The 27630-nt window shown below is 40.9% G+C and overlaps 3 protein-coding genes across 3 annotated transcripts in view; 2 read left to right on the top strand and 1 right to left on the bottom strand.

Annotated features, from left to right (window-relative positions):
* The window catches only part of LOC110055743 (uncharacterized), a 183676-nt gene that overhangs the window by 87579 nt on the left and 68467 nt on the right, over positions 1 to 27630 (bottom strand). The gene's annotated exons all lie outside the window — the stretch shown is intronic.
* Positions 25 to 9955, top strand: LOC110055757 (uncharacterized). Its single transcript, XM_089270549.1, has 6 exons — positions 25 to 489; positions 833 to 947; positions 3009 to 3171; positions 3936 to 3984; positions 4680 to 6231; positions 7524 to 9955. The coding sequence occupies exons 1-6, from the start codon at positions 157 to 159 to the stop codon at positions 7937 to 7939; spliced, it is 2628 nt and encodes an 875-aa protein (XP_089126675.1). The 5' UTR covers positions 25 to 156; the 3' UTR covers positions 7940 to 9955.
* LOC149104375 (uncharacterized) lies at positions 22182 to 24608 on the top strand. Its single transcript, XM_089272183.1, has one exon. It carries the CDS (start codon positions 22200 to 22202, stop codon positions 23883 to 23885), a length of 1686 nt encoding a protein of 561 aa, XP_089128309.1. The 5' UTR covers positions 22182 to 22199; the 3' UTR covers positions 23886 to 24608.

Raw genomic sequence — 27630 nt, forward strand, 5'->3', positions numbered from 1 at the left:
CATCATGGATAGTAGGAGTGCCGACTAGTTACCAGGGGACATCGAAAAGGCCAGTCCAAAACAAAAGATAAGATGGCTGAGCTCATTCCAACAAAGATCGAACGGTTTATTCTACATAACCGCGTTAAAATCGCCTTTGATTAGCTTTACGAAAACATGACGTGCTTCCAGCTTGGTTGGCTGATCTTGGGAATCATTTTCGTCGCCGAAAATGGACAAAGATCGGTTGTTTCTGGAATGCCAGTGGATAAGTTTGGCGGAAGTGGGCTATGTGGCTTCAATTTCAGGGCGATCGGAGCCGAAGCAGAACGCTCTCATATTGCTTTTGAGGTTGTTTATCGAGATACAAGTTCTGTCCTTGCCAATAGTACTAACTGCAATATGGAGTTCTGGCACGACGCAACTGGACTCAGCGTGCCTCCAGGAAATAAAAGATCATTGGATAAACTTGAAGTTCAATTGACGAGAGAGAATGCCAAACTGTTCAAGGTATATAAGGAAATAATAAAATTTATCAATCAGATTAACAATTGCCTTTTTGTCAGATGAAAGTACTCCTAAATTAGCTTTCAACGATTGGGATCGATATGATTTGTATTGGGCAATGTTTATTGTTAAGCAGGCTAATTAATGCGAGCACTCATTCGTAAATAGATCAGAGGACCACATATGATATAAGCTTATGCCCTCGGACTTGTTTAATGAAGGTAATAAAATGGATCTGATTTAAATAACTCGCTAGGAATGCTTATCGCTACTTATTGCATTTATTGTTCGTTTTTCATAGTGGCATGCTAACTGAAAACCTCTTCATTTATTTTACATTGGTTAGATTTTTGTCAACAAAGAGACACAAGGGTGGTTAGAATCCAATGTAAATTCCATTGTAAGGATCGTATGTCCCAACCGGAAGTTAAATTGCATTCGGTTTCTATCTAATGAGAAAGGTAAGCTTTTAATTTTTATTTTTAATGTAGCTTGCTGAAACATATGCAACATGTGTAAAGTGGCCCATTAAATTGCTTTGAAGATGATTTCCAGTCCGTACTGTGCACTCTCCAGAGTTTGTTGACGTTTTTTGTTTTGTTTCAGGCAAAATCATGAAATGTAAACATTTTGCAACTACTTACATGAAGTAAATTCAAAGTTTCATGTCGACCGCTATTATGGATGCCAAAGCTTTATGCTTCGTTCTCTCTCATATCACTTGATGAAACAACTTCACAGCGGTAAAAATCAATGAAGCTGTTGGAAAAAGAATTTGAAAGGCCTCAAAGATAAGGCATCTGGTTCGTAATGAATAACATTGATTTGCATTCCGTTGAGTGAGATTTATAATGGTATAATGTTTATAAACATTAGGGTGCTGAGACTGTGCAGTATGGACTGGAAATCATCTTCAAGAGTTTCCATCAATGAATGACAACTATTTTACTTTTGCAAGCCATGTCCCAAATCGGCTTAATGTTCTTAATGGTGTTCAACAGTGACTGTTTATATATCCCATCCACATGCGTATAGTCAACAAAGCGTTTCTAGACAGCAGGCATCTTGTCGTGGGGGGATACTCTGTAAATCTTTGGGTTGGGTGTGCTGCTGGGACAACGTCAAAACCCTTACCCTATACTAGACCATGATCAGCTTGATTTTGCAACACTATTCTAGTCCGGGCACCAAAAACCGCTACTCTATCCCAGATTAGCTATTTTCCAGCATTCAAAAACTCTATCACTATCTTAGTCCAACATATGCTAACTAAACCACCAACAAACACTTACCTTTTTTTCTCCTAGTCGGGGTGGCATTATGATGTAAAAATCCGGGCGTAAAAAGTCCTTGATCCACTTTGACATACAATCAAAATCTTGGCGTTTTGGAAAACCCGGAGGCAAAAACGTCCAAGCACCAGGCAAAAGCGTTGCAAAAGTGCCGTTCTTTGGATATTCAATCTTTTCAGTTGCCCAGGAACAGTCACACGCAAAAGCAGTGAATGAATAATTCATTGACAAGCATGTTAATTTGCGAAGAACAATTTATTATAGATACACTTTTTATTTCCAGCTGCGTACTGACAGTGAATTATTTTCACTACAACTGCATCGTGTTTTCAATGGAAAACGATCTGTCAACAAAGTTGCTGATTTGCTGGGATTTGTCATTCTGCCAATGTAAAGTTCTCACTTCCAGTTTCAATTCCTATTATATAAATTGTACTCTATTCTAGATCAAATCTGGCTGATTTCTTTACCCTATCCCAGCCTAAACTACCTGAAAACCATACCCTTCACAGCAGTACTGATACCCATTATTACCCCATATACGGGAGTATTTCCCCTCCACTCAGGCGTCTTGTTTTCTTTTTGCAGCTCTTTCTCAATCTTTAACACATGAATAATTTTTATAAAACTGATGATGAAATACATAGCTGCAAGTTTTAGATGGCAGTTGAGTCTGCACACAATTTTGTAATGGAAAAACTGAAAATCACTACTCAGGATCATGAGGGAATTTAGGTGGAATCCTCCTGATTAAAACAATATGATAATAATTGCCCTCCATTTCAGCTGTCGTATAGAAAGACTAGAAAACTCAAACTCGTGATCTAATTGTCAGTTTATCATAAATAATGTGCAACTCTGTTCCAAAAAATATCCATGATACCCTTCGAACAGAGGTTTTTTTTTTGTTTGACCCCCGTCCCCCCCCCACGCCCCCCCCCCCCCACGCCCCCCCCCCCCCATGATCAAAATTCAAATTTTGTACATGTATACTTTCCTTTATAGATTTTGCCCTTGATACCCCTCTCCCCTTTGGAATTTCCTATAACCGAATCCTTGGGGTGGGTACATGGAAATTTCTTTTTTCTTTTTTTTTTTTTTTTAATATTGCAAACACATAATGACTTAGAATATGTTGCACCTACACCTCTTGGTATGGAGCCGCACAAAGGAATTAGTAAGGAGTCACCGTCTGTTTTATTGTTAACAACATTTAATTGTTGATTTCAGGTACATCACGCATGCGCAGGAGTTTATTAAGCATTGACAACCTAGTTACTAAGGATGGCATTTCCTTGAAGCCGATTCTCCTGTTGGTAGCAGGAGCTGTGATGCTTATAATAGCTGGTAGCCTTTGCACTGATTGTAAGAACACCAAAGATGATGAATCAGTGTAAGTTTAAGTTTTTGAAGTAGATAATGAAATACACTCTTGCAAGTTCTGTTGATGGTGTAGATACATCTGAAGTGAAATCTGTAAGATTGCGTCATCTTTAGACAAATTAAAGTGGTAAAGATGCTTAACTCTCAAAGTGCCTCTCTTCAACTAGAAGTTTAAATGGGTACTTAACAAATTGTTGGGGAACACCTTACGGTATCCTGGGGAGCATTAACATGTGATGGAATAGCATCCCATCCAGGGGGGGATGGGGATGGTAATGCTCCTAGCTGCCTTATGCTACAGAAACTGGGGTTCAGCACAGAGCTATCTACCAATTGGCTTTAAGGTGCTTTTCCTTTTTAGTGGTACTTTACCTGCCCAGATTGGTCTTAAGGGGATTAATTCAACTTTTCTGGTGAGCACCCCTTCCCCATTAAAATGGTAGTCCTTCCCTGGGAATCCTTAAACAAGACATTCTGCTATGAAACCTTCCATAAACCTTTTAAAGTAGATTTTGATAAAGGTAAGGTAGTGTGTGGTAGTTGACAAGAGGTCCCACTGATGACAGAATGGTTTTTTTTTAATTACTGAAGGTATTGGAATTTTGTTTTGTTGCATCTTATTAGGGACAACAGAACACAAAACATGGGCAGCTATGTAATTAGTAAGGGTACATGACCTAAATGTTCATAAAATAGCTATCTTTTTGTGGTTGCCATAGAAACCCATTCCAAGTGCGGTTTTCTATCTACAGTAATTCCTTTACTTACTTGCAGATCCAGACCTGAACTTGTTGGTTGTCATAAACGTGAAAGCCAACGCACGGTAAACAATGATTATTATTATTATTTGTTGTTTTTGTCATTGTCAAGACTCCTAGGTGTTCAGTGAACAGACGTCTTTGTTTGAATATTTAATTTCAGAAAAATAGAATTTCCCTTTATTTGGAGTATCGTAAACTGCCGCTTACAAGTGCTGGGCTTATCCAACTTTGTAAGGGCTTTTAGATCGGCTTATGAACGGAGGGGCTTATAGCGGAACTCCTGCATGCCGAAGGCACGCAAGCTGGAGCTCCATACCTTAGAAAATCAAAACAAGAGCGAGGCCTATAATAAGTTTTAAGCCATCTTGACCAAACAAGCTTGGTTAATAAACGATTTTTTTGAGTGGCATACAGAAGCGTTTACTTGCGGGATACAACGGGCAATCCCGAGCTTGCCTTCTTGGGTACAAGCCGATCACACCGCGGTATCTGGTTCGTCTCGCCCCTCTCCAAGCTGGCGGTATACAGTGGAACCTCGATTTCACGAACCTCTGTTTCCCGAAGTCCTCGGTATAACGAACGATATTCTTTGCCTCAGTAATGGTAAAATATATGGAAAAGAACCCCGATATAACGAAACCTCGTTACAGCGCACATATTTTTGCCAGTCCTTTGGCGCTCCGTTATATCGAGGTTCCACTGTAATAAGATATGGTAAATTTGTAGAATATCTCACTTGTTTTTAAATTATTTATAGATAACACCAGAAGAACAACAAGTTGACGAAAAAACCTTCCTCGAGTCTGAAGATGTTGTAATGGAGACCGCGGAGAAGATCGATGGAGATTCTTTACAGGCAGACAACCACAAGCCGCGGACCACCACTACTCACTACGAGCCACCGCCGAGTAGTGTGCAGCCCCCCGGGCCGCCGAGCAGCACGCAGCACGGACCGCCAGTTACCATGGAGACCGGGTTGTCAAGTAACACTCAGTCTGTACAAGCGAACGGTACACAGCCCGAGGCAGAATCCGGACATGAAATAAGCCGGGCGTTGACAGCAGGGAGTTCGAAAAAGAAACACGGAAGTGACAGTGACAATGAAGAACATAAAACCAGGTTCTGGAAGCGAAAACCCTCAGCTAGAACTAGTAATACTTCTGGGACAGCTCGATCTGTGGATAGAACTTCCGATGCGGTGTTTCAAGACGAGGAAAACAAAAACAGACGATCAAAGAAAGAACTGAAGACAAAGCCCGGGAAAACAAAGCGAAGAACAAGCTCCACTGATAGTGAAAAAGACCAAAAGACTACATTACAAGATGAACACTCTGAAAGACCTCGAGAGACAACCCCAACTTTGGAGCGCCACGTCAGGGAACTTCCGCTCCCACCGGATAGCTCCAGTCCTGCCCTCCCAACACGGCCTGTCCCTCAGAGACAATTTTCCGCCCCAGAAGGAGCCGAAGACAATGCCTACGAGCCGGTCGACATGAGAAAAACTAAATCGATGGAAAGGGTCAAAGCTACCGACCCACCAAAATATGATACTTACGATGCAGTCCAAGAAAGTGTGGGAAAACCTCGGCTACCTTCGCTTGATTACGACTCACTTGATGGGATCGACGCTGGTGCTCGAACGAGTGACCTTTACGAAGTTGTTGATGATGCTCAGACGAGAGAGACTGGGGATGACTTGTACGCTGAAGTTGAAACAACTGGAAATGAAAAGGGCAAGAACGAGGAAGTAGTCGCAAATGAGGATGTAACTGAAGAAGATCCTTATTCAAGAATAGGAACATTACAACACCGAGAGAAGGCAGAAAACTCGGGACCTAATGGAGACGAAGAGGAGCCTTATCCAGAAAATTCCGAACTGTATGAAGATGTGGAAAAAACACAAGAAAATCTCGATACAAACCACAAGTACTCGGCCGTGGATAAAGAAGAGGTGTTGCGTTTGATGAATCAGGATGGGACAAACACGGACTCAAGTGATCGCAAACGGGCGCAGAGCGATGCAGTAGTGTTGCGGCGACCTGAGAACGAGTTACCCAAGCGCCCCAATACGGTGCATGTGGTGCGGACAACGAAAGGCGAGGTTACACAAGTAAAAGGCGAGGCTGCATCAGCTCCATTTGACTACACTTACGCGGAAGTGGACCTCAGTAAGAAAACGAGGTGGCGGCGAAATACCGAAGGCGAAGAAACCCACGAGGAGGAAGCCAGAGACTTGGATTTTCCCCCTCCCCTTCCCCCTGCGTATGTGTCGTCGAGGCAAGTTCAGATTGAAATGGGAAGAACTGCGGGTTAGTATGATTCGGACATTTCCTTTTCAATCACGACGTGATTTGTGTTGTTTTTTTGACCAAGACAGCCTAGGTCTGATTACCAGCTGCCGGCCCGGAAAAGAGCCCGTAGCCTGAGTTGTCAGTCATCTCCCGCCTTCAGCTTGACCCCGGGTGCAGCACCTCTCGCCCGGGTATTAGGCTACGGGCGGGAGATGACTGATATTTCAGGCTAAGGAGTCCGCTCTCCTTTCAAGGAGGAACGTAGACACGACTCAAGAAAGTGCTGGAAATCGAGCCTAGGACATCCTAGAAACACATTTTCATTTCTGAAATGAAAAGCCCACAGACGAAGATCAGCAGTTAGCCAGCATATATTTTAAAATGACCTTGAATTGCACTGTTTCTATGACATCGGATCGGTTGCTCTCATCAGGGATGTCTTGTCTTGATGTAGCATCATATTCTCATAGTTAACTTGAAAGGAATTATGTGTCTATCTGTAAGGCGAATTGATGTTTTGATTTTGTAACTGAAGACTTTACTATGCACAATTAAGGACACTGCTTTCAGTGGCTAATGAAGAAGAAACTAATGATAGAAAATACGAAATATAACGCTTAGAAAATTTATTTTTATGGATTGCTGCAAGTTAGATGTAGTTACGATGCTCGTTCATAACATAACCACTTGTTTCTGTCTGGCGTCGAGAGATGATCTGATCCGCAAGTCCTCGATTCGAATCATCGAGGTCGAAATAATTAACAATTATTCCCCGCAGTGGAGGTGGCTATTGGTGGATATTTACCGAGCCGCGAAGCGGAGAGGTAAATATCTACCATTAGCCACCGACACTGAGGGGAATAATTGTTTTAGTACATATACCAAAACAGTAGGATAAAATATCCATAAAAATTGACTCAAAAGACTTCAAAAAGTCTTTTATTAAAGTTCGCGCACGAAATGTGACCTTCGCCGCGCCAGCTCGGAATAGCAAACAGTATTCCGAGTTTGAGTAACCAATCAGAATGCGCGAAAAGCACTATCCACTGGTTTGGTATATAGTAATTTGTCTTTTCATGGTTTGGTGGCCCCCAATTTAATTTCTGGGGCTAACGCTCAGGGCTAACGCATGTAAGAGTTAATTATCTGAATTCTACACTTGGGAAGAACTATTCAAGCTAGCTTTTGAGCTTGATTTGGTTTGTAGACACTGATCGAGTGACGAAGCAGTCTTTGGGTCGTAAACAAGTACGTGATTTGCATGTAAAAGTTAACGCACAAAACTAAGAGCGTTTTGCTCTTGATTGCAGATTTGTCCATAGACAACAGAGAAAATCTCTACGATGAAGTAGCCCAGCGAGAGCGTTCTCCAAGTATGGAGTTATTAGTGCCCGTAGACGAGTCTAATCGATTGTCATCTGCGTCCGATTACTACGAACTTGTTGAAGTGGTTGCGAAGCCAAATAGTCCGATTGTCCGCACAACGGAGGATAATTATTCGGAGATTGTAGAACGCGAGCCCAGATCGAAGGTGGATGGTGGCCGCGGGAGACCTGTGAACGTGGAAATCTGTGGTGCGCCCGCGAACGTCTCAGTTACGGTTACCAGCTCTAGCGGAGCAGTAGATGGTAACGTTGAAAATGAAGAAATGCCTCTTTATGAGCAAGTAGAACGTCGAAAAGAACGCAAAGAGCCGTCGAATATTTCTCCTGTAGATTGGGTGTGATAAAGAGCTACGGAGCTGGTGAGCGGGGTTATGGTCACAAAGGTTTTCAAGTTATTTACCGCGGATATTCTCGCGTGGAAATCGGACTTTGATCACACACTCCTTTTCGAACAACCGCCAATAAATCGCGAAAGTCAGGCTAGATTTCTGTTAGTCTATTATAGTTGTCATTTCTTGCAAATCGCTACATTTTTGTGGAGAGATCAGTGTGCGACGCGTAAGTTATATAAAGCCACGCAACGCAAACAACCACATGTAATCCCAATAGAAATTCTTAAGCTTGCTTCAAAAAGTTCTTCTGTTTTTGGATCTCCGCGTGGCGCCTGACGAACAAAGGCAAACTAGAGCGTTTTCACTTGACGTTACGGTGGTCATGTTGGTGAATTTTCAAGCTTGTTCCAAAAGGCCCTCCTTTTTTGGATCGCCGCGTCGCGCCCGACGGGCAAACGCAAAATAGAACGTTTTCACATGACGTTACGGCGGCCATGCTGGTCTTCCCAAACAATGAAGCTTCTCCCTATTGCCAAACGAGTTCTTTTCCTATGCAATCGTTTGGAGCACCAATTTGGAACATGAAAACGCTCAAGAGATGTCAATACGGAATCTTTCAGTCTTTTGCAGTCTGACAAACAGATTGAGGTTCCTCGTTTCTTTTACCTCATATTGTCGAGTCTCTTTGCCCGTGTCCAGTGGCGTGTATGTTAAATGTCAATGAACCGGCTTTGTAGATAAGAGAGTATAAAGGGTGAGAGAGTTAATCCCCCATATAGGCCTTATTCCTATGGTAATCCCTGCCAAATTAATTTGGATCATTATCAGAAATCCCAGGAGAGAGAAGAAATAGCCAATCATGTGACGTGAACTTTGATCACGTGGACAGTCCATGTGGCTTTGTACGCACTTTCAACCTCCACGAAAACATCCACGCAACGCGCGTGGTGACATCCACGGGGGAACTGGATATCAGATCAAAAATAATTCGAAAGAGATGATTACCTTGAGAATAAGGCGTATACGGGGATTAACTATCTCACCCTTCATTCTCTCTTGATGAAGAGTAATTGAAGTGCTGGGGATAGTATCTTGAACAAGGCTTTGTAAACAAGTTAATCCCAAAACGTATCCAGTTTTTATTTTCTAGAACGAGTTTGTTGTAGAGTCTTAAACTTCAGTTAGATCATTATTATTGTTTCCTGTATTCTGATAAAATGGGCTTATCACGCGCACAAGCACAATAGTCTTATTTAGCTTAGGCGGATTGTTTTCCATTACAGACCACGTAATATTCTCTAGGGAATTGTTCGTTTATCCATCTAAAAATTATTCCTTCTTCAGAAGGCGACTATTTGAAAATTTCAAAGCAAGAATCCTCAAGGGTATCATCACATGGTCTGAAATGGGGCAACAAACCGCCTTAACTAAAAAGCTCTATTAGATAAGCACGCGAAAAACAAAATCGGTTCACATGGCGAGAAGAGCTAGTATTTCAGTTTTTACTGCTAGCCCTATATCCCTGGTGGGATGCTAAATTTTCTTAGACGCATGATTGACGTGACGCGTGACGGGCGTGACCAGTCCATTCTCGAATAGTGGACATGTTCGACGAAAAACTATGCTTGCACGCCTGGAAAAAGGCCGTGTGTTATTTTATTCTCTTTATTTTTATATGAATCATGTTTAGAAAAGAAAGGTTTAAGGGCTAAGCGTGGTGTTCATGCATCGAAAGCTGAGCAGGTCTAAATTGTAAATTGAACAGTTCTCTGCGGAAAACCCAAGAATTTTTGCCACGATAAACCAGAGTAAAAGAAGAGACGTTGGCCGTGTGCATAAATTGCCGGCCTGTAGATATTCAGAAATGTAATATTAGCATTGTTATATTGTTTTTTTTTTTTGTCTAATCTGTAGATACAATAGGGCTACGGTGCACTATTATATATTATCTGTGAATTCAATAGGATATCAATCTCAAAGAAAATTGTGAGTGTGTTTCAGAAATACAGAATTATACAACAAAAATCTAGTTCACTGCGATTTTTAATAGAACAAAGAGCAGCTTTTCTCCTTTGCAGACTCATCAAACGTTTCTTTTAGAGGATATTTTATTTAAAGGGGCTCATTCACGGTATTTTGAGTTATTTTGGCCACATACAAAATTACCTTTACATGGTAGGAAACCTGAAAATAACAGTTTAATAAGATAGTAAAAACACCAAAGACATAATGATAAATCATAAAGGAACAAGGATGGCTAAGGATGGAGAAGATTTCCACGGATTACAAACGACGAATTTGAAAAATTGAGGCTAAACTTTTCAATATGCGCAAACCGTGACTGAGCTCCTTTAGTATTGTATTCGATCATTTGGTTTTTGTTCGAGTGGTCACGGCTAGAAGAAAATTTGACAAAAAAGAGCATGTAAGGGACTCAAACTGGAGTAGTCATTGGTCTTGTTAACGAGAAAAATCTGAGTGGCCATCATTTCAAGGTTCTCGTTATTTAGATCCTCTACTAAGCTGCCCAAAGGTCGAGATACCCTTTTGGTCAGTACACTCTTTTTTTTATAAGAATATAGCTGGTTTTCACATGACGTCACTAAAATTCAAACAATTAAAAATATTGATCTTCCTGAGATTTTGCTTTAATGATGTATAAAAGCAGCGAAAAACTAATATCCATACAAACTTTCGCTCCGAATGGGTTCTTGGTTTTGTGATACATTACGCTTGAATTTCTAAGATTTTGCGTGACGCGGCATTTATTTGACGGCCTAGAGAGCGGCCGTGATAGTTAAAAAAGTGACTTATTTCGGGGAATTTGGCTATCTGAACAGTTCATGTCTTAAAAAAGTATTATAGAGTTCCTCGAGGGATAAATTCACGCTTTTGTAGCAAAACTCAGTGACAGATGTTTCTGTTGGTTTCCGGCCGCCATGTTGGTGCCCATACGGATGGGCACCAGCATGGTGTCTCCATACAAATCTCTATAAATTTGGGTAAAAGATTTCTCCGCATATCTTGCATAAGTAAAATTGCTGTGACCAGAATCTTGGCGAGAGTCTTTGCATATTTTCCTTCTTTCATTTCCCAGATTCTGGACTTTATCTATTGAACGGTTTTCATTTTTATTTTGATCTACTTTGAATGGCGTGACACTGAAAACCAGCAATTGCTTTTCCGGCCGAGGCGGAATATTTTAATTTTATTACAGATTTTAGGCTGAAAATATTCTTGGGAATATTCTTAGATGATAGCGTATGACATTTCTGTTTTCGAATGTATCTGGTGTCTGGATGGTGTTGAAGTAATTTTCGAGCCAACCTGTATAGGCAAAAGAGCTTGATATGACGATCATAACTTCTTGCAGTAATGTTATTAGCATCGCGTATACGGCTAGTGCTATTTTTGTTGCTTTTTGGCTAGTCAGTTTGCCGTTTAGAGAAAGGAAGAATATTAGACGGTTTAGCTGAAAACATATAATTGTATTGTATTTACACATTTTTAACACACAACATTTACATCCTTTTCAAAATCTCGGCCTCGGGTTTATTCTTAAAATTGCGCAAATTGCAGCCTCGACACCTTATAAAATATATTCTTATATAAGTAAAGAGTGTACAGCGAACCGTGACTTCTCGCCCGTTTGAACAACTGTTATCGAACGATTCGTTCTGTGAACGCCTCTGTGACGTATTTCGATTTTCCAACAGTTTCAAGTACTTTGTTCTTTGAATAATCAACGCCGGCTAAATCTACAGCAACTACTTAATCGGTAGGATCTAGTTCCGAAGATCAAATGTGAGCTGTGGCTTGACACCAGCCTCGATCTTTTGACCTAACACGACCAATCCACAAAACTGGATAGGGTCAAGTGGGAAATACTGATATTAAACCGGGCTAGAACAGCGAGGTGGAAATATAATTTGTGTGAATAACTTCCCTTTGTAATGCCTTTTCCGACAAGATTACCCGCAATTTACGCTCAATACGTTGATTATTATTGGTCAGTATTCAGTTGAAACATCAATGAGTCATATGAAACATGACTGAATATTAATAAGGTGAATAAATCTTCTGCATGCAATCCCCCGTGTGAAGTTGCTAGGAGCGCACATTTATTTGTACATGTGTTCGGTGTGTCGCATTTCTTGAACGTAACCCCTGTGACTTGAGGTAAGGTGTTTAGATATTAAAAATATTTCGTACTGAAATGATAGTGAGAGGTTTGAAGAGGCCGCGGCAGAAAAATTCTGATTTTGGAAAGCCAAACCGATCGATACACGATCATTGTACCTCCAAAGAGGAAAATTGCGCAATTAAAAACTCTTGATGTGTGCTGTTTCCAGTTTTCCTGATCTGCTAACTTTGTCATTTGAAACACGAGAGGCAATAATTGTTTTTTTTTTTCCGAAAGAGGCCAATGAAACTTGAAGCATGTAAATCGTCGAAGACAATTGAAAATGGGCAATTAGAATTTTGTGTGTCGAGGTGGCTTAATGGGACAAAAATTAAGAACCTGCTTTGTGATGTGGTAAAAAATGGCCATACGACACAACATTTCTTCGTCAACCGTGTTGGAAAGTAAAAATATCTTTCTGGTTTGATGGTTTGGTGATTATTTGTAGAGCGTGAATAAAACATTTACGCTTATGAGGGTGTGTCAACGTGGCCCATACACCTTCCTAATTATGGCTTTACAAACAAAGGACCTCACAATCCTAAATTTGCAGAGATCACGAACCGCAGCAGAATAGAAGTAATGGATCCTTTCGGCACAGAGGATCCAATCAGCTAGAACTGATTACGAACCGTCTAGAACTCTCCCGTCGTCTTCTACTTAACGTTTAAATCCTGTCACGGTTTGCGCACCTTGAAAAGTTAAAGCGTGCTAAATTTTTCAATTTCGTCGTTTGTAATCCGGGTTAATATTTATTCTACATCCTTTATCATCCTTTTCCCCTTTGGCTTATTATTATCTCTTTGGTGCTTTTTTTTGCTATCTTAGTAAACTACTATTTGTAAGTGGCCAATTAAAACAACTGAAAATACAGTGATTAAGTTTCTTTGATCGTAAGTCCTACAGGTCTATAGCCTTCGGGGTTCCCGGCCCAGAGCTCTGGAATAATCTAGTGCCTGATAACATCCGATCATATGGCGATTTAAGTACTTTTAAATCTAAACTCAGGACTTATCTTTTTTAAAAAGCCTATTATCTTGAGTGATTTTATCTTTTTTAAAATATTACTTTAAGTTGTGTCGTTGAAATTTTGTGAAGCACCCAAGATCGCCTAGGCCAAGTCAAACGTTAATACTATTATAATTGTTACTATTATTATTATTTTTTGGACCGTGTGAGAATAAATATATTTTAAACTACAATAGTTTGAAAGGCACATCCTTTCTTCTTGAAGGGTTTAAAAAGAATGACTTTAGGCCCCGAACACACTACGCCAGGTAAATTTTAAAACGCAACGTTATTTCTACGGTGAGGCCTACCGTCCGTGATTAGTACGTTCGTATAAGTTATCTACATGCTTGTGTGTATTTACATATTATTCTAATTCGTCAAGTCTTCGGAACATGACATTTGGAAGTTATCTCTTGCCTGGTTTACCGGTTCATTGTTACGACATGGTGTCAGGAGTGAAAGGAAATTAAAGCGAACCGAAGCGAACCGAAACTCTCATCATGCATGGCTACTGCCGTGGGATTCAAAACCCCGGAGATGAATTGGAACGCCACCTAACCGACTTGCGGGACGAATTAGGCAAGTTAAAGCAATACTGCAACCTGATTTTCAGCGGACCATACCCAAAGAAGTCGGCCAAGGAACAAGCCACGTTCGTTTTATTGTGGATTGGCAGGCACGGATTAGAAACATGCAGCAGCTGGACCTGGGAAGAAGCCGAAGTCCAGCGAAAATATGGGAGCGATTTGAGAGACACGTAGCGCCGAAAATGACCCACAGTTTAGCCAGATACCAGTTTCAACAGCTCAGCAGAAGAATGAAGAATTTGCCGACGTTTTCCTGACACGTTGCCGAAATCAAGCCACGAAGTCAGTGCCGATTCAGAGACAAGGACGAGTCGCGCCTGATCGAGCAACTAATCTTTGGAACCAAACACAAGAAAGTACAAAAAAGTTACCAGAAAAAGGCGGAGAGCTTACCCTCGACGAGACTATCGACATCGCCAGGACTTACGAAGCCACCCTATCACAAATGGAAGAGTTGGATGGCGAAAGCAACAAAGATATTCATGGAATTAAAGGGGACGAGAACGAGAGCAACAGCATGGCCAAGAAATGCCCTAACTGCGGACTCGAACATCCTTTACAGCCCAGAAAGAAGTGTCCCGCATATGGATCTATGTGCCTCAGTGAATCGTCAGAAAGAAAACCACTGGGCAGTTGTTTGCCGCTTCAGAAACCAAGGAGGAACACGAGGCAAAAAATGCAGGCAAAGGAACAGAGAAATCCCTGGGTTGCGTCATCACTACAGGAGTAAAGACCGACGCAACAGACGACGAAGATCCGCAAGTGGAAAACGTAGAGATGGATATAGAAGAGAACTGAGTGATCTGTTTGAAGCAATTACATTTGAATCAACTACAGTTGATCAGTTATCGGGCCCCAAGCTCAACCTACAAACGAGGTATTTGGGACCGCAAACGTTGACCTACAACAACAACAACAACAACAACATCTTTTATCACACAGCATCAACAGTCGGCCAAGTGCACTCAAGGCCAAGCTAGACACAAGAGCTCAAGGAAACATACCGCCTTTGAAACTGTATCTCCGGATGTACCCAGAGAATCTCACACCAGAAGGTTTTCCCAGACCAGGAGTTCTTGAACACTCGACTACAGTGCTCACTGCTTATGGAGGGACCGAGCTGATGCAACATGGGAAGTGCCAAATTGATTGTGATTGCAAAGGTAGGAAATCAGTCACAACTTTCTTTGTCACGCAAGCAGAAGGACCAGCCATCACGGGGGTAGCAACATCCCTGGAACTCAACCTTGTCGCTCTAAACTGCTCTGTCCAGCAAAGTTCACCGTTGAATGTCAACCGCACTCGTGGACACGTTACACCCATTAAAGACAAGGATGATTTAGTGATACGTTACCCTGATTGCTTCGATGGCGTTGGAAAGGGTCAGTGTGGCGTCACTATCAAGTATCGACCAGGCAAACAAGTCCTGGAAGCCGATGCTCTCTCAAGGTTCACATCTGAGGGGGAGACAACAATCCCTGATCTGAATATGCAGATTCATGATGTATGTTCACAATTCTCAAGCGAGTGTTTTCAAAAGATCAGAGCAGAAACAGCTTAAGACCCGGAGCTTTCTATCCTGAAGGAAGCTGCGTACAATGGTTAGCCCACCACAGTAAGGCAACTACCCTCACTGATCCGACCCTACTGGACTTATCGTGAAGAACTGTCCATCGAAGACAGATTGATCCTCAAGGGCCACCGAATTGTTGTCCCACAGATCCTCCAGGGAGATATACTATCTAAACTACATGCCAGCCACCAGGGTACAGAGAAGACCAAGATAAGCTAAGGGCACGCACATCAGTATTTTGGAGGAACCTGAACAAGAACATCGAGGAAACGACCAAGTCGTGTAAAATATGCCAGGAACTCCAGCCTAAACAAGCAAGGGAACCTCTGATGTAAACCGAAGTACCACCAAGTCCATGGCACACAGTAGGAACTGACATCTTTTACCTTGACGATGATGAACTCCTTTTAATGGCGCATTACTACACCAAGTACCCCTTCGTTAGGAAAATTCTCCAAAGGCCACAGCACTAGTAAGTGTGTTGCAGATTTAACGAAGTAAATCTTCAGCGAACAAAGGTTTTGTGGAGGGAGGAAAACCGGAGAATCCGGAGAGATCAACGCGAGAACCTCGGGCAAGGCAAGAACCAACAAAAAACTCAACTCACGTATGGCACCGGGCCGGCATCGAACCCAGGCGGCATTGGTGTGAGGCGAACTCTCTCACCGCTGCGCCATCCTTGCTCCCGAAGTTTTATACTTAAAAAAGCTGTAACAATCATACAAAAAGGTACCTTCGCCCAGTTCACGGAAGAACAAGGAGGTACGGCAACCCTACTGCTAAGGTCATGATAGCGAGAGGGTCGAACAAGAATACAAGGATAATTTCACCGGTAGGGTTAATATGCTAACATCACTTGAAGATTGAGAACATCTGGGATAGGATGTAAAGGGTAAAATCCTAAACGGGAAATTTGCTTACCGAACTAAGTGGGTGTATCGTTATAGTATCAGTTTACAAGCTTCTCTTACTTTTATCGTCAATGACCTTGATTTCAGTTTTTGTGATCCACAATTGTTTTTTTTTTTTTTCACAGGTTCACTTCTGGTATCTGCACTCTTCTTGACTTGTGAGATGTCAAAACATTTACAACAACTAGCGCATTCACCATACCCTCAAACAAAGATGACCAAGTTTCATGTTGGATTGGCGGTAGGGCTTCCAGGATACTACTGTTGTATCTTGGTTTTTATTTGCATTTTCTTCTCGCAAAATGTAATCGAACAAAGTTCTTGCGATCGAGTAAGCAGGGAGGCAAACTGTTCCAAATGTGCATCCAATGGCATCTGCGTCCAAGGAACTGCGAGAATCTCACCTTGGCTACAATTCGCCTTAAAAACTCAGCGAGAGCTGCAGATTGACACTCCTGTGGATCAAGTTCAGGTCCTTGGAGCACATAACTCTTACAATAACAGAGCAAGTGGTTTTGGAAGGTTAGATGGCTGCCATTGGCCGCCTAGGGCAGATGATGTGTGGTGCATCTCTCTAGCCAATCAGGAGTTCAGCTTCACAGATCAACTGAACATGGGCGTGCGAAATCTTGAAATTGACCTCTGGGACTGTTTTGGGAAGATTAGCATGAGTCACGTCAGCGGGGAGATGAAAGTAGGATGTTCACCGTGGGATAAAGAATTCACTGAAGGAATGAAGGAAATTTCGGATTGGACACGAAAAGCCGAAAACACGAATGAGATCATTCAAATTTATCTCGATGACCATACAACCGAGAGCGCGGATTGGTCAATTAACCATGCTATTAAAATGTATTTTGGTAACAAGGTGTTAACACCAGCTGACTTAAAACTGAAATTTTCGGATAGATGGCCTTCCACACGAGAAATGCGTCAAAGAAAAAAGACGGTTATTTTCATTGACCAAAAGAACAACCATTCTGGGCGCTATCTTCATAAACACTTCTGGACCAAATGGCTCACCGTCAATAACTTTTTTCGACAACTCGAAAATTGCTCTGCAGTCGGGGAAAATAAAGAAACTATCAGAATCTATGGTGACAGCACCGTATACGGTCCGCTTTGGAACGGAATCAAACAACAAGGCACTATTATGGATTTTAAGAAATATTTGTTATGTGGTGTCAACTTCCCTAGCGCAGACCAAATAAATTCAGAGCTAATGAAAACTGCAGTATTTACATGGGCCGAAGGGGAACCAAAATGTCCCATCAATGTGTCGTCTTGTGCTGTTCTGTCGAGTGAGGGAAGATGGCATCTGGCTGATTGTAACGAGGATCATTATTTTGCATGCGTTTCCAAGTTGAATAACAACATTTGGAGCATTAGTTCAGGTGTGGGAAAATATTTGAATCCCTTGTGTCAAGAAGGTATGGAATTTAGCGTTCCACGTAATGGATATGAACACCAAAAACTGCTCGAAACCTCGAAAGGAAAGACAGTTTGGCTCAATCTCACGCCATTCATTCCTCTGCTAAAACGTTAGACTTTGGAAAAAAATTACTAAGGTGACAGATTCAATTGCTGGTTTTCATGTGACGTCATCAATTTCCAAAATAAGAAATTACCAATCCTTGTGAAGTTTTAGTTTCATTAGATGTAAGACCCTCTAATAACTTGACGTTTTGCAACGTTTAAGCCCGACAGGGTTCCTCATTAGGCTGATTTAGCAAGAGAACGGGAACGTCACTTGACGACGGCGCGCGCAGTACAAATACCCAAATATGGTCAGATGACGACTGCAGGGCGCGCGGAATAATCTGGATTCTGTTCTAATTTGACCATATTTGGGTGTTTGTTCTGCGCGCGCCGTCGTCAAGTGACGTTGCCGTTCTCTTGCTAAATCAGCCTATTATGTAATGGAGCACGTCGGAATTTCCAAGTTTATGCGTTGCGTGACATTAAAATGGCGGCTCGATAAGGCTGTCGAGTAAGTCAAAAGATGAGTTATTGCTCAAGCATTTACTAACTAAACAGTTCTTGCTCTAGACAAAGTTTTAATTTCAATGTATCGGAGCTCTAGAGTAATAACGTTTCGTTTCAATCGCAAAACTCAATGACAGATGTTTCTGTTACTTTACGGCCGCCATGTTTGTGTCCCTCCGAGGGGCACAAACATGGCGACACCATACAAAGCTCTATAAATTTGAGCGAAACACTTTTCCGAATAACGCGCGGATGGAAAACCGTACAGACTTAAAACTTGGCGAGGTTATTTATATATCAATCATCTTTCATATGTCAGCTTCTTGACTTAATTTATTGAATGGTTACGATTTTTATTTTTGATGGCATGACACTGCAAACAAGCCATAGCGTGAAGCTTAGTGTGTAATTATATAGACACACCTGTCTGGAATTATGAAAACGACGATTAGAAAAATTCCACCCGTTTCGCAGTATTTCGGCCTAAGCCAAAAACTCCCCACAATAAGCCATAACAAAACATAAAGGAACTCCATTTTTTTCGGAAAATAGTGCTGAAAAAAAGATAGGAAAGAGAGAGAGAGAGAGAGCTGAGAGAAAAAAAGGATTAACATTTCTCATGATTTTTATGTTATCAACAACTAGATTATTCGCTCTCGATTTCTATGCGTGACAGCTGACTCGGGCTGAGCCTCGTCAACTATCACGCGATAGAAATCTCAAGCTCAAGCTGCTTTTTTTGAGACCTCCCAAACTTTCACGAGTGTTTCTGTAACTTGATAGAAAAACCGAACACATGTTTTCTATTTCTTATATAAATACCGCAAAGAAAAAAAGAAAAGAAAACACTTGTTTACTTTTATCATCAAAATATAAATTCTCTTGGCTTGCGCCATCATTACGTCAACAGCTCGTGCTGGTTCTGTGTTTCTATAGAGTTATAAAAACACGATCTTAAACCAATCAGCGCATTTTCTTTGGGCTATCATCTCGACCTTATTATATATTATTTATATTATACATTCTGCACCAATTGATATTTTCAATATGGCGGAAGACTGACAAGGCTCGAAGGGCGAAATGTATTTGTAACTACCGCGGTCTACAGTTTTAACACAGTTGACATATATTTACTTTTTTATTTTTTAAGTGATGCTAAGGGCGTCGGATGTGGATAGAAGACGTGATTTCTTCCTTTTATTCTTCTCGTTATTCCAACACATTCCTCAAATTTCCCACTGGAGTCGTGGAATTACGTTAAAATGTCCACTATGTAGGGTAGAGACATAGGCCGCGCGCGTGAAAACTACCGGCACGTAGATGTTCACAAATATATTATAGCATTATTATTTTATTGTTTTATTATCTGTCTAATCAGTTGATAAAATAGGTCTATATATTATCATCAGTGGATTCAAGAAAATTTTGTTTGTATTAAATACAGAATTATACAAGTAAAAAAGGAATCTAATTCATTGCGATTTTCAATTGGAGTTTTTCTTCTCTGAGGGCATAAAAACGGAAAAGATATCGGGCGCTTTCCATTCTAGCAAAGATTCCGGTTTGAATTTCCGGAAAGTTCCAGTGGCGAATGAAACAGTATTTTTAAGAATTTCCGGAAGAGACGACAACTTCACAAGGTTTACCGAAATTTTCGGAAAATTATTATCGGGAATTTCCGTTCCATTTGACTTTACCCCCGGAATTTCCGGAAATTTCGGTTGAATGGTTCGCGTTTCAAAAACTCAACAATTTCAGGATTTTCTAGAAACTTTCCCAGGAAATTTCTGTACAATTTGTCCCTGTTTTGAAATTTCAGAATTTTTGGTTGAATGGAAAGCTATCGACCGTACCATGGATGATTTCAAAATGTTCGCATTTGAGGAACTTTTTTAAGGATTATTTTGAAACTTTACTGGGGAATTTTCAACTTATCAATATATTTGATTTCGAAATTTCCGTAATTTTTGGAGCAATGAGCAGTGCCCCGCATGATCCTCGCCTAATCCTAAACAGGAAATTTGTATAAAAGACAAAGATGATTTATTGTTATTGAATCAGTTCACAGTCTTGTCTTCCTTTTAAGACTGGTTTTAAACTAACAACATACACAGACGAAGGCAGTGTCCACACTGACTAAGCCGGAGGAACTTGAAAACGCAGCTTTATTTCTACGGTTAGGCCTACCGTCCACACTAATCCGTCACGAAAACGGAGCATTTCGAAAGCGCTCTTCAAACAGGTGGAATTCGAAAAAGCCTCCAGTTCGTTTTCGTGTGGAAGAAAACGAGTTTGAAAACGGAGCTTTTCGAAAACGATGGCTTTACGATAATCGTGTGATTCCCCTGACGGAGTTTTCTTCCAACACAAATCCAGAATGACCGGTGATTGCTGCGTTTTTAAATTACTCCGGCGTAGTATGGACAGAAAATTGTTAAAGAATAAAAATGCAAGCGATAACGTTTTTTATATAATTACCCATTCGTTATTAGATTATTAAGGGAAAACTTGTTTTTGTGCAGGATAATATAATCATGGGATATTTTAGGATAATATAATTGTGGGATATTTTAGGGTATTAAAAAAGGTTACTTGATTTTCTATTTCATTACTGATCAAATTATACTTTCTCCTTATATTATATTATTATGTAGTTTTTGCTTTAGGAGGAAAACTTGAGTTTATTCATATTCTATTGAGCACCATCATTTTCGGGATTTTCAGCTGTATTTACCTTTACTTTGGTTAATATTCTTACGCGTCTCATTCGAGATAATGACATAAAATCGAAATCTAGTTTTTAAAAGCGCTCTTCCTGGAAATAGTTATTCGGGATTCCATAACTCATCAGGATTTTGCTGTCTAGTTTTTCAGCCAAACTTTGTTCATTTAGTCGCTCGTTTTGGACATTCAACTGCGGTCGTTTAATTGAAATTCACACCTCGTTCACACTTCTCACAAAACTGGAAAGAACTGTGTACATATCAAAAATAACTTTATGTTGTGTCTTGTACCAAAAATGATATGAAACTAGATGGGTTCAAAATTTGAGAAAGGCCAACCCAGGAAGTTGGGATTGTGCAATCATTTTGTTAGTAGTAACACTTATGTTGCGTGAAAATCATAAAAACAACTTTTATTTTTGAACCTAATGTTATCCTAAACTTTTCATCAATAAGAACCACGACTGTAACTTTTATATTACTCACGTTACCTTATTTTAGTCAACCACTTAGAAATATTCGGTTTAAAATCAGGATAGAAAATGTTTTAGACAACCTAGATAACCTAGAAGGAAAATATGCTAAGTAGCTTTGCGCACAATCGCAGTAGAACCTTATGCGAACTTCGCATGACATTACGTTAGCCTAATTGACAGTTTGACTGTGATTTGATGGATCATGTGGTGGTCCCTTTAAAAGAAACGTGATGTGTGAACTCCTAGTACTTGTAGAAGTTATTATAATCAATCAAAAACAATTGTAGAAGAACGTTGAGAGTACTGTACTGAGAGCATCAGTGGAAATAAAAAAGAAGTAACCAGACTTGAAATAGAGTGTTGAAGTACAAGTTAACTCCCCAAACTTGGCTTCAACAAAATAATTGATGCGTTTTAAGAGTGAAACCTTCGTTTTCAAATTTCTCCGGGGTAGTGTCAACGGAAACCTTTAAATGCGCTTTCAGTGTGAAACCTCCGTCTTCACATCCATCCGGCGTAATGTGGACGGAGCCGCGATTACGTGCTGTTAAGTAGCGCCTACGGTGGGAAATCATAACAAACGCTGCTAATTATATTAGCATTTTACTGCGGTTGCACATATTGTTCGTAGTCGGAAAACCAGCGCGCCTTTACCGTTAGTGACCTTACTTTCCGAGGTTGCGATCAACCAATTTGTTGTTTACAGGTTCACTTCTGGTACCTGCACTCTACTTGACATCTCTTGCCAGATGTCAGAATATTTCCATCAACTTGCGCTCTCACCTAAAACGTGAACAGTTACCATATCTTCAAACAAAGATGACGAAGTTACCTGTTGGATTCGCAATAGGGCTCTTGCGATATCCCTCTTGTTATGTGGCTTTGTTTTACATTATCCTTTCACTAAAGAACGCGGCATCAAGACCTTCCTTCGCAGCTAAGGCCAGTGGGGTCACAGAGATGAACAGTTTTGCTAGAAATCGCCACCTGTCAGACGAAGAGGTCGCGATTTTGAATAGAGCCGCAGAATTTGGAATTCGACAGTTAAGCCCGGAAAACGAGAAAACTAACGTAAGAGGGATTTTAGATTTCGAGAAAGAAAGTGCGTCAGGTACTCGGTTATTGTATAAACTACATGTTTTGTACCAGGAAGAACACGGGCCTCTGAAAGACAGATATCTTAGTGTTTATGTAAATAAATATCAGACTGGTGGTGTGAAATTTAAATTAAAGTCACCCCAGAAGAAAGAGGAGCGAATATCTCGGGACGTAACCGAACAAAGTTCTTGCGATCAACTTAGCAGTGAGGCAAACTGTTCCGAGTGTGGATTTCATGGTATCTGCGTCCAAGGGACTGCGAGAATTTCACCTTGGTTGCAATTCGCCTTAAAAACTCAGCGAGAACTGCAGATTGACGTTCCTGTGGATCATGTCCAGGTCCTTGGAGCGCATAACTCTTACAACAACAGAGCAAGTGGTTATGGAGATCTAGACGACTGTCATTGGCCGCTTAGGACAGATGACGTGTGCATCTCTCTAGCCAATCAGGAATTCAGTTTCACAGATCAACTAAACATGGGCGTGCGGAATCTTGAAATTGACCTCTGGAACTGTTTTGGGAAGATTCGCATGAGTCATGGCAACAAGGAATTGAAAGTAGGATGTTTACCGTGGGATAAAGAATTCACAGAAGGAATGAAGGAAATTTCGGATTGGACTCGAAAATCCGAAAACAGGAATGAGATCATTGAAATTTATTTCGATGACCATACAACCGAGAGCGCGGACTTGCCAATTAACCATGCTATTAAAAAGTATTTTGGTAACAAGGTGTTAACACCAGCTGACTTAAAACTGAAATTTTCAAATAGATGGCCCACCATCAGAGAGATGCGTCAAATGAAGAAGACAGTTTTTTTTATTGACGGAAACAACCATTCTGGGCGCTATCTTCATAAACACTTCTGGACCAAAGGCTTCACTGTCAATAGCTTCTCTCCACAACTCAAAAATTGCTCTGCAGTCGGGGACAATAAAGAAACTGTTAGAATCTATAGTGACAGCACCGTATACGGTCCGCTTTGGAACGGAATCAAGCAACAAGGAACTATCATGGATTTTACGAAATATTTGTTATGTGGTGTCAACTTCCCTAGCGCAGACCAAATAAATTCAGAGCTAATGAAAACTGCAGTATTTACATGGGCCGAAGGGGAACCAAAATGTCCCATCAATGAGTCGTCTTGTGCTGTTCTGTCGAGTGAGGGAAGATGGCATCTGGCTGATTGTAACGAGGATCATTATTTCGCATGCGTTTCCAAGCGGAACAAAAACATTTGGAGCCTTAGTTCACGCGTGGGAAAATATTTGAATCCCTTGTGTCAAGAAGGTATGGAATTTAGTGTTCCGCACAATGGATATGAACACCAAAAACTGGTTGAAACTGCGAAAGGAAAGAAAGTTTGGCTCAATCTCACGCCATTCATTTCTTTGCTAAAAAGTTAGCAGAGAAAAAAGCCTATTCAGTACGCCGGAAATTATAAATATCGACGGTTTCATTTGTATTCCTTCTGCAAAAATCTATAACCCACGTATTGTTAATATACAAATAAATATTATTTTAGATAAGGGAAGGAATAGACCATTTTACAGTTGTCTGCTCAGTGACCTGGCCTTTGTAAGGCAGCGAGGCTAGAGTTGACCTTGTTTTGATACAGACCTCACTGCTTTTGTCATGTAAATGCACCTAGTTAGCATCAGAACAACTTGTTTTACACAACAAAAGCAGTGAGGTCTGTATCAAAACAAGGTCAACTCTCGCCTCGCTGCCATACAAAGGCCAGGTCACTGAGCAGACAACTGTAAAATGGTCTATTGCACAATAAAAGAAATTGAGCCCAAAGCTCTCAAGTCTAAATGGTGGGCGTTCACGGCTCTAACAGCGTTAAGAACATTTTCTATTTTGGACGAGCCTGAGTATTAAATCAATTAACGTTGTACAATAACATTCATTTGTATTCTTTCGCTCATAACTATAAAACGTAACCTAATCAAAATCACGAAGGTACTCACATATCGGTCCCGCTTGAGCCAAGGGTTAGGAATCAAGAAACGTCGATAGTACAAGGTTGACTAGCCGGCCACGGGAAATCGAACAAAAATAACTTAAAGGAACGTGGCGACGCTTAGACGTCCGATTCTGACAAGACCAATAAAAACAGAAGTAAACATTGGGACTACGTTCGTAACTAAGGTATAAAGACATAGAGACAATTAGTAAATAATTTGTTGTGACATCTTGCAGAGAACGCTAAAGAAATTACCACGCACGGGCAACACCATTGTTTTGGCCAATAAACCTTTGCTTAGCGACGTTGCCGTTGCTGTTGCCGTTGTAGTTAGCTCTGCACGTGTACAGAGTATCAACAATCACGTGAACTTCCTAATCTCAGCCGTCTTTAAGATTTCTAAATTTTGTGACATTCGATTTTGGCGCCAAAGAAGATCGTCTACGGTAACTTCCCTGTTAAAAAGCGGAGGATTAGGTCCGAAGAACCTAGAAGTAGGCTACATGAAGGGAAAGCGCCCCTTTCGCAGTTATAGGCTCCCAACTTCTACAAAAGAAAGTTAAAACGGGAAGATACTGCACGAAGCCGAAAGTTTGCTTCTCGGTAAACTTCCTTCGAGCCATTTTTCTTCCATCCAAACCTCTTCTCGCAGCTAATATCATTGGCTGGGTCTCCGAGGATGGGACAGCCGTGAGCAAATTATTTTTTTCTGAGGAAAATTTCAATTCTGTTTTAACGGAAGTTGGACAAAGAAAACAAATCTGCGAGGTTTTGTAACGGGAGTGAGACCCACCTTCCACACAACTCTCGTATGTTTTTACCACTGAACTGCAAAATCCGGGAAACTCGTGTTTAGCTATTCTCGTAGACTGCTATGATCAGTAATGTCGGAAGCTTGGAGACAAAAAATTAAATGATTCTCACGAGTTCAATGATATTTCTTTCCTTATGTTTTATTTGAAACAAATGAAAATCAAAAGTAGTGATGTATGTTAAAAACTTAAAAGTTTTGTCTGTTCTGTGAACAAATGGCAAATTAAAGTAGTCAAAGTAGAGGACCGACTAAATTACAGGCAGTCCCTTTCTTGTCCTAGCGTGCGACGCGAAGGCCTCATTTCCTCGTCATTTCTTTCCCTGATTTGCATAATTTTAACTTTTTCAATCTCGTTCATGGAGGATCAGTGGCGGATACAGACCTTGAGCAGAGGGAGAGGGGGAGGAGGCGGGGGTTTGCCTGCCTTGCCGGCTTTTCTTCCTTCTGCGATTTTTTTCTTACTCAAAATAAGGGGGTGGGGAGTAGCCAGGTCACCCAGGCCCTCCACTAGATCTGCCACTGAGGATTACCTACTCCCCGTTTTTCGAGGAAAAAACAGGCAGCTTCAGAAATATATTGTATCATTCATTCGTTTATTAATTACACCATGCCGCTTGTCTGATGAAAGTTCATGGTTGTATTATTACAAACAAGACAGACGGTAAGTTAATAAATTTGCGTAAATATTGTGAATGACAGATTTAGGTAAAAGAACACCGTGCATTCAAAATGCCTACACTAAAATGAAACGAGTTGTTGTTTTAAGGTCTAAAACAACTGATAACGAGATCATGCCGGTGCTTGTGTTTATTGTTTAAAGAGCTGAAACGGTTTTTAAACCGCTAAGACAACTTTACTTAGACCTTATTCTGCCAGAGTGAATTGTTGACAGGTCAGGCCGGTTCGACGGGCTTTTATTCTGTAACCAATGTACTCAACAGGTATCCTGAAATACTCACAATTAAATGATAACACATAGAAATCAAGACCAAAACATGAGAAAATACAGTTTACTTTTTTATTTAGGAAATCTTGAACCCGAAAAACCCATTTGCCATCCTGAGAGTTTCGTTACATTGCGCATGCGTATATCTGATACTAACCAAATATTAAACCAACTAGAGCGCGATCGTGTTCTATTGGCGGACAACCTCGCTTTAGAACAGTACAGAGGAACACTGTGAGTCCCTCATAGCGACTGCGAGATGCGCTTCAAAGTTAATCTTCATTCCGTTTTGTTTAAACCAAGAGGTGGCATTGAACGGATCTTGGTTAATCATGTTTTCCACTGCGCGGGGACATTCGTTTGAAGCATGTAAATTGGTGTCGTCTGCAAGGCTTAATAAGCTGCTCTCGTTTATAGCATAGGCCAAATCGTTCATAAAAATATTAAAAAGAAGCGGTCCTAATATTGACCCCTGGGGTACACCACTACGAACGACATTCCACGATGAAAAAATGGTTCCCAGTTTGACTCGTTGGTAGCGATGTAAGAGGTATAACTCTGAAGGAGGGACCATGATCTTTCATCCAGTCCGTAAAATCTAAGCTTTTCCAACAGAAGATCGTGAGGGATACAGTCGAATGCCTTGCTAAGGTCCAGTGTAGCAGCACCGATAACGTGGCTTTGATCAAGTTTTTCTTTCCACTCTTCGGTAAGTGTTAATAACGCTGCAGAGAAGCCATGCAATTTCCGATACGCGAACGTATAATCGTGGAAAATGGTATCAAAATAACTACTCATCTGAGTATGGACAATGCGTTCAAACACTTTGTCGAATGCGGGCAGCACGGTGACAGGTCTAAAGTTTGCTTTGTCCAACACGCTGTCCTTTTTGTGTAAAGGTGTAATCTGACCATACTTCCACCCTTCGGGGACTTCTGCCATTGCAATAATAGTATTTATAAGATCACTTAGCGGTTCAGACACTGATGGTGCCGCTGCTTTGACTGCGCGTGGCGGAATTAAGTCATATCCCTGGCTTTGTTTGCCTTGATGTCGTTGAGTATTTGCCTTACTTCGTGGTAATTTGTAAAACGAAAAGTAAAGCTCTTACTGGCTATACTGTTCGTAGGTAAGCGAGAGGCATGTGACTGATGTTGGAACGGAGTGTATGAATCGATTGTTAACCTATCGGTGATATTTGTAAAATAGTCATTAAAAATCTCTGCTACTTGAGCTTGATCGATAATCGTTCGGCTATTTGCTTTTAAAATGATCAAATCGCTTTGCGCACGTTTCTTTGTGTGTAAAAGAGGACGTAGTGACCGCCAAAAAGCCCTGTAGTTTCCAGCACGTGGCAGCACAGATGATCGAAATGTTTAACAACAGACTTTCGCCTCATGGAGACCACGCGATTTCTTAACA

The sequence above is a fragment of the Orbicella faveolata genome, unplaced genomic scaffold, assembly GCF_042242905.1.
Source record: "Orbicella faveolata isolate gen_17 unplaced genomic scaffold, um_ofav_v1 contig_34, whole genome shotgun sequence".
NCBI lineage: Eukaryota > Metazoa > Cnidaria > Anthozoa > Scleractinia > Merulinidae > Orbicella > Orbicella faveolata.